A 16,099-nucleotide genomic window follows, 5' to 3' on the forward strand; every position below is an offset into this window, starting at 1 on the left:
ATACAGAGAAGAAGGTCTTCTTCTTCTTCTGTCGCTATTCTGTGTTTTCTCCCATCAATATACTCCATGATATTTAAGTCTTTCATTAGCTGAAGGCAGACTGCAGTCTCCTGGCTCTTGCTGCTTTTCGCCATGCTGAAGTGTGCGCCATGTCGTTTTCCCCACTTGCAATAACCATAGCAACAAAGACGCCCAGAATTCCTTGTGAATCGAGCATAGCACAGTCATGAACTGAATATTCCGGTTCGGGGCATTTCTGACTAAGGTGTTTACATGCCTCAATACTCCGGTTGGAACAGGCATATGCCAGGGGTCTTATTTGAAATTCTCTCCAACCGGAATATGACCTTAATCGGGTTCAGTGCGTGTTTACGGTGCAACGGATCATCGTGGATCCGTGATCCGTACGGATCCCTCCAATCCACACTGGTCAAGCCAGCGGTGGTTCTGCCTATGTTGCCGCCCTAGGTGAAATTACTGGCTTTCACCAGGCTGTCTTTCGCATGTTACTACTCCTACCGCCCACCAAACCTCCCACCACCCCGACTGGTGCTGCGGCATCAGGTGAGCTGGCCGCGGCCCCGGCCACTCACCTATCAGATCCGGCAGACCTGACCGGGTGGGCACAGTACCGGCTGGTGCCGCAGCCGGCCCGCCTGATGCCGGCCGGTGCCGCGGCCGGCCCGCCTGATGTCGGCTGGTGCCGCGGCCGGCCCGCCTGATGTCGGCCGGTGCCGCGGCCGGCCCGCCTGATGTCGACCGGTACTGCGGCCGACCTGCCTGATGCCGGCCGGTGGCTTTTTTATTCAAACAAGATTTTGTCCATATAAAAAGTAGCCTATTTTTTCCAAAAAAAGAGCTTGAAAAAGAGGGGTCATCTTAAAATCAGGGTCGTCTTTTATGTGGGTCATTATGGTAGTCTAGAAAATTGGCGATTTATTTATTTATTTATTTGAGGACGCAGGGGTTTTTTTTGGAAGGCGCTCGTGCACCCCCAAGTAGACTGTGCCCTGGGCGGTTGCCCACATTGTCCATAGCAAAAACCGTCCCTGGGTCAAGTGCTGCAGTAATCATGGCTAGTGTAGGAGCAGAGGAACTTGAAAAACCTCCTGCATGATTTAAGTCCCATGTATGGGAGCATTTTGGCTTCCCTGTAACACAGAATGATGATGGAAAAAGGATGGTGGAAAAACCATTATGGTGTGTAGGCACTGTGCCATGCGAAAGAAGAAGGTATCATGCCTTAAATTGCACTTTAAGTTGTTTTTATATAATTTAAAATTTTAATTAAACATTGGATGGACATTTTTAGTTGAATGTTTTATTTAAATGTTTTACAAAATAAAGGGAGGACAAAGTTATATTTGTCGTCTTTTTTTTTCCTGATCCGAAAAATGATCCGATCCGTTACTCAAAACCGTGATACGATCTGATAAGTGAGTTTTTTTTATCCATATCTATCTATCTATATCTATATCTATATCTATATATATATATATAGAGAGAGAGAGAGAGAGAGAGAGAGAGAGATATCTATATCTATCTATATATCTATATCTATATAGATATATATAGAGAGAGAGATATAGATATACACTATATTACCAAAAGTATTCGCTCACCTGCCTTTACTCATACTATGAACTGAAGTGCCATCCCATTCCTAACCCATAGAGTTCAATATGATGTCGGTCCACCTTTTGCAGCTATTACAGCTTCAACTCTTCTGGGAAGACTGTCCACAAGGTTGAGGAGAGTGTTTATAGGAATTTTTGACCATTCTTCCAAAAGCGCATTGGTGAGGTCACACACTGATGTTGGTCGAGAAGGCCTGGCTCTCAGTCTCCGCTCTAATTCATCCCAAAGGTGTTCTATCGGGTTCAGGTCAGGACTCTGTGCAGGCCAGTCAAGTTCATCCACACCAGACTCTGTCATCCATGTCTTTATGGACCTTGCTTTGTGCACTGGTGCACAGTCATGTTGGAAGAGGAAGGGGCCCGCTCCAAACTGTTCCCACAAGGTTGGGAGCATGGAATTGTCCAAAATGTTTTGGTATCCTGAAGCATTCAAAGTTCCTTTCACTGGAACTAAGGGGCCAAGCCCAGCTCCTGAAAAACAACCCCACACCATAATTCCTCCTCCACCAAATTTCACAGTCGGCACAATGCAGTCTGAAATGTACCGTTCTCCTGGCAACCTCCAAACCCAGACTCGTCCATCAGATTGCCAGATGGAAAAGCGTGATTCATCACTCCAGAGAACGCGTCTCCACTGCTCTAGAGGCCAGTGGCGGCGTGCTTTACACCATTGCATCCGACGCTTTGCATTGCACTTGGTGATGTGTGGCTTGGCTGCAGCTGCTCGGCCATGGAAACCCATTCCATGAAGCTCTCTGCGTACTGTACTTGGGCTAATCTGAAGGTCACATGAAGTTTGTAGCTCTGTAGCAATTGACTGTGCAGAAAGTCGGCGACCTCTTTGCACTATGCGCTTCAGCATCCGCTGACCCCTCTCCGTCACTTTACGTGGCCTACCACTTCGTGGCTGAGTTGCTGTTGTTCCCAAGCGCTTCCATTTTGTTATAATAGAGCTGACAGTTGACAGTGGAATATTTAGGAGCGAGGAAATTTCACGACTGGATTTGTTGCACAGGTGGCATCCTATGACAGTTCCACACTGGAATTCACTGAGCTCCTGAGAGCGGCCCATTCTTTCACAAATGTCTTGTTTCACAGTCTGCATGCCTGAGTGCTTGATTTTATACACCTGTGGCCAAGCCAAGTGATTAGGACACCTGATTCTGATCATTTGAATGGGTGAGCGAATACTTTTGGTAATATAGTGTATATATATATATATATAGATATAGATATATAGATAGATATAGATATATAGATAGATATAGATATCGATAGATATAGATAGATAGATAGATAGATATACAGTACAGGCCAAAAGTTTGGACACACCTTCTCATTCAATGTGTTTTCTTTATTTTCATGACTATTTACATTGTAGATTCTAACTGAAGGAATCAAAACTATGAATGAACACATGTGGAGTTATGTACTTAACAAAAAAAGGTCAAATAACTGAAAACATGTTTTATATTCTAGTTTCTTCAAAATAGCCACCCTTTGCTCTGATTACTGCTTTGCACACTCTTGGCATTCTCTCCATGAGCTTCAAGAGGTAGTCACCTGAAATGGTTTTCCAACAGTCTTGAAGGAGTTCCCAGAGGTGTTTAGCAGTTATTGGCCCCTTTGCCTTCACTCTGCGGTCCAGCTCACCCCAAACCATCTGGATTGGGTTCAGGTCCAGTGACTGTGGAGGCCAGGTCATCTGCCGCAGCACTCCATCACTCTCCTCCTTGGTCAAATAGCCCTTACACAGCCTGGAGGTGTGTTTGGGGTCATTGTCCTGTTGAAAAATAAATGATTCTCCACCTAAACGCAAACCGGATGGGATGGCATGTCGCTGCAGGATGCTGTGGTAGCCATGCTGGTTCAGTGTGCCTTCAATTTTAAATAAATCCCCAACAGTGTCACCAGCAAAACACCCCCACACCATCACACCTCCTCCTCCATGCTTCACAGTGGGAACCAGGCATGTGGAATCCATCCGTTCACCTTTTCTGCGTCTCACAAAGACACGGCGGTTGGAACCAAAGATCTCAAATTTGGAGAGGGGTCTAGCTGCAGACCTCCAGCGTGAGGCGTCTTCCGGTGCAGGCTCCCGTCTCAGGCCAACCTCCAGCGTGAGACCAGAAATAACCAGAAATAACAAACTTTTTTCACACCTGCTGAGGGACTCCGGCATTTTGGACAAACACCAAGAAGAAGGAGACTCCGACGTTTACGTGTATGACAGACAGTTGTGACAGTAAGTGAAAGTCCAAAAAATGACGATGGACGAGTTATGTTTGCAGTTGTACTAGTGGTCATCTGCACTCAAACTATCCAATACATTACAAATATTTTATTGCATGTTTACAATTAAAGATGTTAACTGTGTTAACTTAGGGTCGGAAGTTGGGCGGTAGCGACAGTTTGTTTGAAATAATTTATTTGAGACATAGCCTAACGTTGATCAAAACACGACTTTTATTGACTTGAAGGCTAAATTGCATTTAGCATCTACAAGTCCCGGGTCAGTTCTCCGCTGTTTTGCGGACCCCCCTCCTGATCGTACATTATATCTAGCCATTGATAAATCAAATAGTGGGTCGATGGATTATCCTGTAAGTGTTACGATGTTTGTATTTGTGTAGTGTTATCTGTCCTAAACGAGGTAATGGCCTACGTTTTAAGAGGAGTGTTTGTGCCGCGGTGTTACTGAGACGACACTTTTCGCTCTCCAAATTTAATGTCACATGCAGTATCTAACATCACAGTTAGTCCACAGCTGTTTAACCCTCTGTCGTGTTCACCTCTTGCCCGTTTTTTTAGTGGTCCTGGTCAAATTTGACCAGTCTGTTAAACTGATCTTAAAATGAACACAAAAACCATTAATCACAACCGAGTTTTTATTTGACACTTTTTTCTCTGTCTTTTTCATAGGACGAAGTAGGGTCTAGGGTACTTCATCACTGCAAAAAGGCCGCAGAGTGGGACCAAACAAACCAACACTTGTTTTTGGCCAAGGTTTCCCTGTGTCCTCACTGTGGGAGAGGAAGAACTGGAAGAGGTTGTGAGGCAGTACAGAAGGCTTTGGGATGAAAAAGAACGTTACCATCTCGATGACCAGGAGACAGAAGCAATCCTGGACCATTTCAAATTTAAATTAGAAAAAACTGAAGATATGGGTCTTTTTGTGAGGAGATTGCTGACAACATGACCTACACTGAATGTGAAATGAAGGAGTAGGCTAATAAGGATGGGTTGTGATATTGGATTTAAAGCTAACAATGTTCAATAAAAGGCTGAATAGAAGCGAGTGATTTGGTGTCCTGTCATCCTGTTTTCCTTATTGCTTAATTGTATTATATTTTCATTTTGTATATAAAAATATGTAGTTATGAGATATTAATTTATTTACTTAAATTATACCATGAAGGTCACAAGTGACTTAGTGCATTTCAAGAAAATGACTGCAATTTTATCTTTTCCTCTCCCTAATTGCTGACAATTTTATATTTAAGCATAGTTGAAAATCTGATTGGCGCTAATATTCTTAAGATCTTCAGGTGTATCATTGAAGACATACAATAGAAATTTGAAAAATAAGGCGCTTAAATAAATGTTAAACATGAGCTGTTAAGTCTCTGAACAAATGTGCATAGATTCATGTTTTCATGTAACTTCTCTTCAGAGGGACTCCAGGTTGACAGTATGTGGTATCTGTTATGCCATGGCATCTGAATACATGTCTGTCTTAGATTAAAGGTTAGGTTTTTCTTAGGATAAAAGTTTATAAATTAATGCAGCAGGTTAAAGGTTTATTTGAAATTTCTTGTACGTGCACCTGGAGTTTACCCCATTGGAGGACTAATATTTGATGTTACTGGTGTAATTGTGGTAAATGTCACAAATAAAAGGTAGACAACATCAAAAGTGCTATATATTTAAGAAACTGATGTCTTTCACGTCTCAAAGTTTACTAATTAAATATAAATCAGCGACCAAGTTTTCTCTTACAAAATCAACAACTTGGTTTTATTTTGAAGTTTATTGTGCACACTTCCGGTCCCAACCAGTCTCACGCTGGAGGTTGGCCTGAGACGGGAGCCTGCACCGGAAGACGCCTCACGCTGGAGGTCTGCAGCTAGATCGTTTTGCAAATTTGGACTCATCAGACCAAAGCACAGATTTCCACTGGTCTAATGTCCATTCCTTGTGTTTCTTGGCCCAAACAAATCTCTTCTGCTTGTTGCCTCTCCTTAGTAGTGTTGCAAAGGGGTGGAAAGTTTCCGGTAAATTTCCCAGAAAGTTTCCTAAAATTCCCATGGGAATTTTCCCTCTGGAATATTGGAAATGTTCAGAAGATTTTTGCTGTCACTTTTTTTTCAATTTTTCCAAAAATTCCCGGGAAAATTCGGCTCGGAAATTTTGGGAATTTACGGTTTTTTTTTCTTGTCATCAATTTGAAAGAGGTTTTTAAAAAGTTTCCACGGAAATTTAAGCTTTTAAGAAATTAAGAAATTTCGTTTTTGTTGTTGTTAACTTAAGATGAATGGGGCAAAAATAAACAATAATCAATAAAATTAATGTCAACATCAATATCACCATTTTGGAAATGGAAACCCTAATCTCCTGAACTCAGGACACACCTCTAACCCAAAACCACAATGCCAGCATAGTGTAAAATCATCATTCCCATAGCCAAGTGTGTGAAATAAAACTTATATATATAACTTAAATATAAACAGTTAACTTTGCATTTTGGTGGAAACAAATATGTTGCATGATTCAATTCAAATTCAACTGTCCACCATGATTCACATATGCAAATAATTTCGAGCACATTTAATCATCATCAATCAGTAGCCTATACTCCACTAGGCTACAGCACTTCCACTGAGACAGACGATCATCACATCAGCATCACGATTCAATTTCCTGCATTTCTATGCATTTTAATGGGTAGTTTGAACCACTTCATATCTACACCTTAACAATAGTACTGCACACAGTCCTATGCCTGAATTAATAGCCTACAACTCTTACTAACGCTGTATAACTGCTGGTCGTTGCATTAATATCCTACAACAGAACAGACATAGGATTATGATAAAGAGAAAATTTGTTGCACACAGGTGATACCAATGTAGGATATTTACATAAAACGCCCCAATGGATCGGGTTAATTTCATTTGAACAATAGATTTCCCGAATATTTATATGGGCTATGCAAACTTCAATCCACATGATAAAAATTAATCTACGGACCACCAAAGTAACGTTTGGCTGTTTAATTAAATCAACTTAAAATTACTCTGGCACGGTTGGAGGAGGTGTGCTCTAGTACGGTATGGGCGCTCATGCACGAGCACATACACTGTTGCGCACGCAGCACGCGAACATGGATATGACGTAAATCATGCCGTCCTCCTGCTTCTGCAAAATTGTTTAATGCGCAAAGCGCGATTAACTGCGAATTGCGGCATTGCACAGTCAATAATCAACTGATAATAATAATCAACCAGATCCGTCAGATCTGACCAGGCGGCCACGCACACCGCGCGGTGTTGGCCGGCACCGAGCAGGCACGGCTCCCCCAAAATTTCACAATGTTTCCAGCCAGGGGAGCTCATGTCACCACCAGGGGAGCTGTGCTCCCCTTTGCTCCCCCTTATTTCACACACTGGTTATGCCAATATTCATGACAGTTTGACTCAGCTAGGGAAAATTCCCTGGAAATTCATTATAATGTAACATGTTTGCATGCATATCTGCTTATAACAAACCAAAATGTTTATTATGTATATATGTATATGACCGGGTGAATGCAGTGAATATAAATTCCCCAAAATTCCCCCAAAATTCCTGTTTATTCCCGTTAATTCCCATTAATTTCCAAAAATTCCCATGGAAATTTTCCAACTCTGAAAATTCCGGGAATTTTGCAACACTCCTAAGCAGTGGTTTCCTAGCAGCTATTTGACCATGAAGGCCTGATTCGCGCAGTCTCCTCTTAACAGTTGTTCTAGAGATGGGTCTGCTGCTAGAACTCTGTGTGGCATTTATCTGGTCTCTGATATGAGCTGCTGTTAACTTGCGATTTCTGAGGCTGGTGACTCAGATGAACATGTCCTCAGAAGCAGAGGTGACTCTTGGTCTTCCTTTCCTGGGTCAGTCCTCATGTGTGCCAGTTTCGTTGTAGCGCTTGATGGTTTTTGCGACTCCACTTGGGGACACATTTAAAGTTTTTGCAATTTTCTGGACTGACTGACCTACATTTCTTAAAGTAATGATGGCCACTCGTTTTTCTTTAGTTAGCTGATTGGTTCTTGCCATAATATGAATTTTAACAGTTGTCCAATAGGGCTGTCGGCTGTGTAGTAACCTGACTTCTGCACAACACAACTGATGGTCCCAACGCCATTGATAAAGCAATAAATTCCACTAATTAACCCTGATAAGGCACACCTTTGAAGTGAAAACCATTTCAGATGACTACCTCTTGAAGCTCATCGAGAGAATGCCAAGAAGTAAAGCAGTAATCAGAGCAAAGGGTGGCTATTTTGAAGAAACCAGAACATAAAACATGTTTTCAGTTATTTCACCTTTTTTGGTTTAGTACACAACTCCACGTGTTCATTCATAGTTTTGATTCCTTCAGTGAGAATCTACAATGTAAATAGTCATGACAATAAAGAAAACGCATTGAATGAGAAGGTGTGTCCAAACTTTTGGCCGGTACTGTATATATACTACTCACAAAAAGTTAGGGATATTCGGCTTTCGGGTGAAATTTCAGGATGAACCTAAAATGCATTATAACCTTTACAGGTGAACTTAATGTGACCTTCTGTAAACTTTTGAATGCACATGTCCAACTGTTCAGTGTTTCAGTACCTTTTGCACAAGTTGCTGTTCTCAAACAAGGAGCTTAATGTCAAAATTCACAACAGGTGTTTGATCCATGAATCGACCAATAAATTTCCTGGTTCAATTAGAATTGGTATTTAAACAGTCCTCCTCATCATGCTGTTCAGATTTTGACATCATGAGACCAAGACGACACCTAACAATTGATCAGCAGCACCTCGCCATTGCGAGGCTTCAAACACGATGTTCTCAGACGGAAGTGGCCACTGCGCTTAGAGTGTCACAGAGTGTCATCAGCAGGTTGCAACAGAGATACAGAGAGACTGGAAGAGTCACAGAAAGGCACAGAAGTGGACATCCTTTGGCCACATCCCATGCTGATGACAGGTTCATTGTGAACAGTGCCCTGTGGAACCGGATGATAGAATAGAATAGAATAGAATAGATAGAATTTATTGTCTGACCCAGAAGGTGCCAGAAATTTTTCTTTGACAAGGCTCAAAAAGTCTTAAATGTATACACACACACACACACACATACACTCACACACACACACACACACACACACACACACACACACACACACACACACAGTATTCATAAATAAAAGACACACACAAACACACAAGCACACTATTTCTTAAAAGCAGGGAGAAGGGAAAGGACCGGCTCCAAGTTAAGCCTTTGAGCTGTTGAGGGCTGTGACTGCAGATGGAATGAATGATTTTTTGTAGATCGTTTTCCTGGCCCGTGGAACTATGTATCTTCTGCCTGATGGGAGGAGGGTGAATGAGTGATGGAGCGGATGGGAGCTTTCCTCTGTGATCAGGGTGGCTTTCCTCAACACAGAGCGCTCATACAGATGGGACAGTGGGCTTTGTAGTGATCCAATTATTTTGCTGGCTTGGTTAGTGATGCGTGAGAGTTTTATTTTCTGTTTGCTGGTGAGGAAGCTGTACCAAGATGTGATATTGAAGGTGAGAATGGATTCTATGAGTGACCGGTAAACCATTGTTAGAGTCTTTTTGCTGATGTTGAAGTGCCTCAGCTTCCGGAGAAGATGGAGACGCTGGAGGGCTTTGCTGTAGATGGTGTCGGAGTGTGTTTGAAATGACAGGCGGGTATCCATCTGTGTACCCAGATACTTAAAACAGTCCACTTGTTCAACCTCTTCTCCCTGGACAGTCAGAGGTTTAAAAAGCTGAGGGGTAATTGCTGGCCTGTCCTTGCTCACACAGCAGCACAGTTCCTTGGTCTTTTGGATGTTAAGTTCCAGTGATTTCTCACTAAAAGTTGCGACCAGGTCGTTGACTGTAAGTTGGTACTGGATGGGAGCCACCATACTGTCCATGTGGGCTACCAGGGCCATGTCATCAGCATATTTAAAAAGACTCATTCCCTCCCTGCTGCAGGTGATGTCATTCGTGTATGCAGAGAACAGAATGGGTGATAGAACACAACCTTGTGGGAGCCCTGTGTTTAAAACCAGTTTACTGGATTTAACACCGTTTAAAAGCACTTGCTGTGGTCTTGCCGTTAAAAAGTCTTTGATCCATAAGATCAAAGTTGGGTGGATCTGTAGGTTCAGGAGGCAGTGCAGCAGTGTGTCAGTGTTTACGGTGTTAAAAGCTGAGGAGAAATCCATAAATAGAATCCGAGTGTGTGGATGAATGCCACTCAACTCCAGGCATGTTTAAGGGAGGTGAGAGGCACCCAAGTGTCACGTCAGACCATTTGAAACCGTTTACATCAGCATGGTCTGCGGGCTAGACGACCTGCAAGGGTACCTGACCACACCACCAGGCACAGGTGTCATCGTCTTGCATGGGCCAGGGAGCATTTATGCTGGACGAGGGACCAGTGGGCCTCAGTGCTGGTCTCTGATGAAAGCCGATTCATGTTGAGCAGAAATGATGGCCGCCAACGATGTTGGAGACGTCAAGGAGAGCGCTATGCATCAGCCACTGTTGTCACCAGACAAGCCTTTGGTGGTGGTGGTGTTACAGTGTGGGCAGGTGTGTCTGGTCAGTACAGAACTGCCCTACACTTTGTGAATGGTACAGTGACAAGCCCATACTACCTGAATAACATCATTAATCCAGTCATTGTGCCCCTGCATGAACAACACAGGCCTAATTTCATCTTCCTGGACGACAATGCTCCAGCTCATTGAGGTTGCATCATTAGGGAACGACTGCTGGAGTCTGGGGTACCTCAGATGGAGTGGCCTGCACTTTCTCCAGAACCAAATCCCATAGAAAACCTATGGGATCAGCTGAGTCACCGTGTAGAGGCTCGTAACTCTGTACCCCAGAACCTCAATGACCTGAGGGCCGGCCTTCAAGAAGAGTGGGATGCCATGCCTCAGCAGACAATAAGTCGACTTGTGAACAGCATGAGACATCGTTGTCAAGCTGTAATTGATGCTCAAGGGCACATGACAAGTTATTGAGACATTGACATTTTTTGTTGTGGTATACCCACCACTGTTGTTGGCTTTTGTTTCAATAAATTGTTTGAGATGAGGAAATCACCAGTGCATGCTTCTACTTAAATGCCCTACTTTCATGATATAATATCACTGTAGCGTGAACTTTTTACATTTTCCATAAATTTCACCCGAAAGCCAAATATCCCTAACTTTTTGTGAGTAGTGTATATATATATATATATATGTGACCCTCCAGTCGGCTCGGGCTTAAGCCCCGGATGTCCACAATGTCTGGCACCGCCCCTGATTAACGGCAGTCAAAGAGATAAAAGAAGATAATGGCGGTCGGCAGACCATACGATAAAGGAATGAGCTAATATTTACTAATATATTTAATATTTACATAATATTATCTAATATTTACATTCTGAAGAGATTAGAATTATCAGAAATACCATGTACAGTATTTGCGGTGTTTGCAAGGGAAGTTAGCAAACGTAACATTTAGGTGAAGGCTGGCCAGTGTTGAATAGAAGTTTGTCCTGCATGCTCATCTTATATACAGTCAGTGAGCATGCTATACATGACCTAATAAAAGGTCATTGTTGGTAACAGACCGATTTCACCCCAGCTGCTGCTAGCCGTCCCTGCAGCAGGGAAAAATGTCTGAAGATTTGGAAATAAATAAAAAATAATAATAATAATGAATAAATAAATAAATTAAAAAAATATATATTTCTAATGCCACCTTTTGGTTTTCTATTCAGTGCTTTATTCATGTACCACAATAATGGAATGTTTTTGAGTTAAAATATCCTTATTTGGGGGTTTTCCAAGCAAATATTGATGTATGTGATGGTATTAAATCAGCATATATATTTGTGACACCCCTTAAAGTCCCCATGCCACCCTCTTGTCACCCCATGAATATTTGTCTAGATCTGCCCCTGTCCTCACATAGGTGTTACTCTGGTCCAGGTGAGTGAGGACTGTGTGGAGCGCCGTTTTGACAGCATCCTCTGTCGACCTGTTTGCTCTGTATGCAAAATGATGTTGGTCAAGGTAAGCAGGGATGGCAGACTTAATAGAGGGGAGGATAAGTCTCTCAAAACATTTGGTGATGATGGGGGTGAGAGCAACTGGGCGACAGTCATTCAGGCAGTTCACTGTGTTCCTCTTTGGTATAGGAATGATGTTGGCTGATTTAAAGCAGGTAGGAACCATGGACTGTTGGAGCAAGAGGTTGAAGATGGAGGTGAATAACTTTGCTAGCTGGTCCGCACAGGCCTTGAGTACACAGGGATGCTGTCTGGGCCAGGTGCTTTCCTCGCGTTGACTCTGCGCAGGGTGGCTCTGACCTGATGTGGCTGCAGCTGTAGCAGGTCATTGTTCGCTGGTGGAGCAGGAAGGGTGTCTGGGTTCTTGCTGTAACGGTCAAAACGAGCAAAAAAGTGGTTCAGTGTGTTCGGGAGGGTGCTGTCTGATGAGATTATGGTTGTGGTGTTGTTATTGTAGCCAGTCAGTGTCTTAATCCCCTGCCACATGCCTCTGGAGTTGTTGCTATTGAAGTGGGCCTCTATGCACTGGCTGGTAACACCACTTGGCCTTCTTAATTCCCCTCCGCAGATTCTTCTGTGCTTCCCTGTAACTTTGTAGATCCTTGGATCTTCACTGTGCCATTTAGCCACGGTTTCTGGTTGGGAAACAGTTCTTGTCTCCGTCACATTCTCAGTACAAAAGCTGATGTAGTCCAGTACTGTACATGTGTGTTCGTCCAGGTCCGTCCCCTCTGCAAAACCCCCAGTCTGTGACATCAAAGCAGTCTTGCAGGGTTAAGGTGGCTTCCTCAGTCCAGACTTTAACTGTCTTTGTAGATGTATAATGTATAAATACTGAGCATCTGTCTAACTTATTTCGGCTGCATTGCACAGTTGCTTTTATTATTATTATTATTACTACTATTACTTTCATTATCATTTATTCTTTTTGCTTTGTCTGTAATAAGCTTTTAATATATTATAAGTCACTGAGAGCCTTTTTGCTTAGAAGTATTAAGAGGTTGCAATCCCTTAGGTTTTTTGAAAATAAGGTTTAGTCTGCAGCTTGCTTCAGAGAGAGGAACAAGTATAGGCTTGGTGCTAGACTGTTTTATGTTTGGGAAGTGGGACAGGGTAATGGGAAGAGACACCCCTAGATTTTTGCTCTTTTTTCTCATTATAGATGTTATCCGTGAAGCTGTGTACTTTGTTACTTTGATACTTATGTAATTTTTATTTTGCCCATACTGATTTAATGTAGAAAAAAGACTTAATGTGGGCAAGGCTGATGTATGTTTGATTAGCTGGAATGGTGAAGGAGTAAATGAGCCTATAAAAGAGCTATAATGTTTAATCATTAAATATTTAAAATGTGATATTGCATTTCTTCAAGAAACTCAGTTACTAGAAAAAACTGGTTAAATTAATAAAAACTGGCAAAAACCTCTGAAAATGGGGTGACATTGCATAAAACTGGTTGTAATTCCTAAAAGGTTAATGCCATATTTTTGCACAGCCACTTAAAGCTGAAAGTCTGCACTTCAATCATGCCTTGACAACTCCATTTCAAATCCACTGTGGTGGTGTACAAGGGCAAAAATATGAATATTGTGTCACTATACAAATACTTATGGACCTAACTATTGGTACATTCTACAAAGCCCTATTCTCCTCTTCCCCCTTGACTTTCCAATCTCCTTAACAAGCTTGGGGAAAAGGATTTAGGCATCACTATCGATGACCTTGATTGGCAGCACATTTTGAATAATGCTACAAAAATATCCATTTGTAACCGCACCAGATCCACTCAGTTCAATATTGTACACTGTATGTATATAACACCTGTTCTTAAAAACAAAATGGATGCAAATGTGTCTCCTTTGATCCAAGTGTGAGGTTGCCATTTACATTAACTGTTTTAGGTCATGTGTGCAGCTGTAAAGTTATTGGTCTAGTATCGTGGATTAACTGGATATTACTTTCAGTATACCTATAGATTTCGATACTATGTGCCACCCACTTGGTCTCCCTGAAAATCACATCATGAGTGTGAGGGGCAGGGAAATAGTGTTAACAGTTTGTGGACACTGTGTGTAAAAATTAGCCTGATTTTATACTGTGTGTGAGCTGTTCCTTTTTTGTTGTATTTGAAAAATGTAATTTGCATATTGTTAAAAAAAAAAGAAAAAAGCAAACATGACTCACCTGGGAGGAGGGGAATAAACTCATAGAAGAGCTCCATGCATTTGTGGCGGCATTCAGCCTGTGGTCGGCCACATTGCTCCAGAAGCCACAAAACCACATGTGACAGGCACAGTTTTTCCTCGGGGGGGAAGCCCCTTGAAGATAAAGAGGGAAAAGAGAGAACATTAGGAAATGCACTGTACTGAACGTGTCCTAAAATGGTAGCAATGAACACCACCACGTTCCTCTTTCTTCTTCTCTTGAGTGAAAACAGATAGTAAGGATGTTATATCTCACTTAAAAAAAAAAGAAAGTAGCAGTCCTCGCTGAAAATACAAACGTAAAACTACACTTGCAGGCAGATATTAATCCAGTCCATGATCCCAGTCCAAGTCACACTTGGCTGCTAGCAAAGTCCGCAGATGTTGGACCTGAAGGCCTAAGTGCCAAAGATAAGTCACAGATTGAGAGCAGAAATAAGGGAGGTTTAAAAAGCCCCACAATGTAAGATTTTTTTATTTTGTGTAACTGCGCCCCTAAAGTTCCTGAGTGCAATTCCCTGTTACACCACTGTCGTAAACTCCGGAACATGTGCATTTAGTTTACAAGCTGGAGGACCCACGAAGAAGACGCCAGAAGCCAAATAACATGTCAATGCACAAGGTAGAGTTTTACAGGATTTTACACATATATGATAATGCATATTTTTATTTATTGTTATGTTGGAGATGGAAAGTAATGTAACAAAACAAAAAACAAAAAATTGAGACAAATTTTTAGTACTGCTGAAATACTGTTCGCATTTGCAGCCCATCTTGTTCGCCAAGTCTCTGAATGTGATGTAACCTGGAGTTGGAATAAAATGTTGGTGACATGATATAGACTACATTGCACATAATTGGACAGTATAATTTATAACAAGCCCACTGCCATAGGATTACAAGGTTGCAATGTTTAAAGTCTTACTTGGCATGAGATTGACAAAGCCTAACAAACTTTTGCCATGAAATGAGTTTATCTATTTGCATGCTAGCCTAAGAAGGAACAGGTTGGGGTAGATGGTTCTTGGTACCAGCCTACATCACATCTTTCATAAGTAACATCATAACATGAAATCAAAAATGAACACGTAAGTTATATTTAGCCAAGGAGACATCTAGAGTCATGTTTTTATTCATACATTTACATTCCTGTCACCCAAGTCCAACTAGACAATAATAATAGTTGCATTTAAAACTTGGTCATAATATGCAAAAGTATTTCAAAAGAAAAAACTAAAAATATAGGCAGGTTGACTTGTTTACACAATATTTAACAATAAAATCTTATATGGTTGCATTCTTTCATTACAGCTCCTGGCAAACAAGAAACCGACATCCAATCAGAGGCAGTTTGTCCATTTTTGTTACAGCAGGACATGCCAACCAGAACTGCCCACCTCAGGACAGAACATCAGTCCTGACCCCAGGCACAGGCTGGTCAATGAGGGCAGACATCGACAAGCAGCTACGCTTCCCCACTGACATCACCAACACCACACTGAGATCCGACATCGTCCTGTGGTCAACAATTTGTTCCAGCATTGGTGGTTCAGTGGTAGAATTCTCGTCTGCCACGCGGGAGGCCCGGGTTCGTTTCTCGGCCAATGCAACACAGGCTTTTGGGAATTTCCCAGTTTGGGATCAATAAAGTATACCTATCTATCTATCTATCTATCTAATGGAGAAGCGTGTCCTGTTAGTCGAGCTGACTGTGCCATGGGAGCAGGGCACCCAGGAGGCATATGTGAGGAAGACGTCACGGTATGCTGACCTAGTGGCAGAATGCCAAGAAAAAGGCTGCAGAGCAACAACTTACCCAGTTGAAGTCCGCTGCCGAGGCTTTGTGAGCCTCTCAAACATCCGCTTCCTGAGAGACATTGGCCTCACGGCAGCTAAGGTCAAGAGGGTCGTAAAGGA

At 42.3% G+C, this 16,099-nt stretch overlaps 1 protein-coding gene and 1 non-coding gene across 3 annotated transcripts in view; one reads left to right on the forward strand and one right to left on the reverse strand.

The window, feature by feature from the left end:
• Positions 1 to 16,099, reverse strand: part of prkdc (protein kinase, DNA-activated, catalytic subunit) — a 422,427-nt gene that overhangs the window by 239,759 nt on the left and 166,569 nt on the right. For both annotated transcript variants that reach the window (XM_030079770.1, XM_030079769.1), the window contains exon 30: positions 14,163 to 14,296. In XM_030079770.1, the coding sequence (XP_029935630.1) occupies positions 14,163 to 14,296 (134 nt within the window). The remainder of the gene's footprint in view (positions 1 to 14,162; positions 14,297 to 16,099) is intronic.
• On the forward strand, positions 15,721 to 15,791 carry trnag-gcc (transfer RNA glycine (anticodon GCC)). Its single transcript has one exon. It is a non-coding gene; the product is annotated as a tRNA-Gly (tRNA).

The sequence above is a fragment of the Myripristis murdjan genome, chromosome 20 (genome assembly GCF_902150065.1).
Source record: "Myripristis murdjan chromosome 20, fMyrMur1.1, whole genome shotgun sequence".
Classification (NCBI taxonomy): Eukaryota; Metazoa; Chordata; class Actinopteri; order Holocentriformes; family Holocentridae; genus Myripristis; species Myripristis murdjan.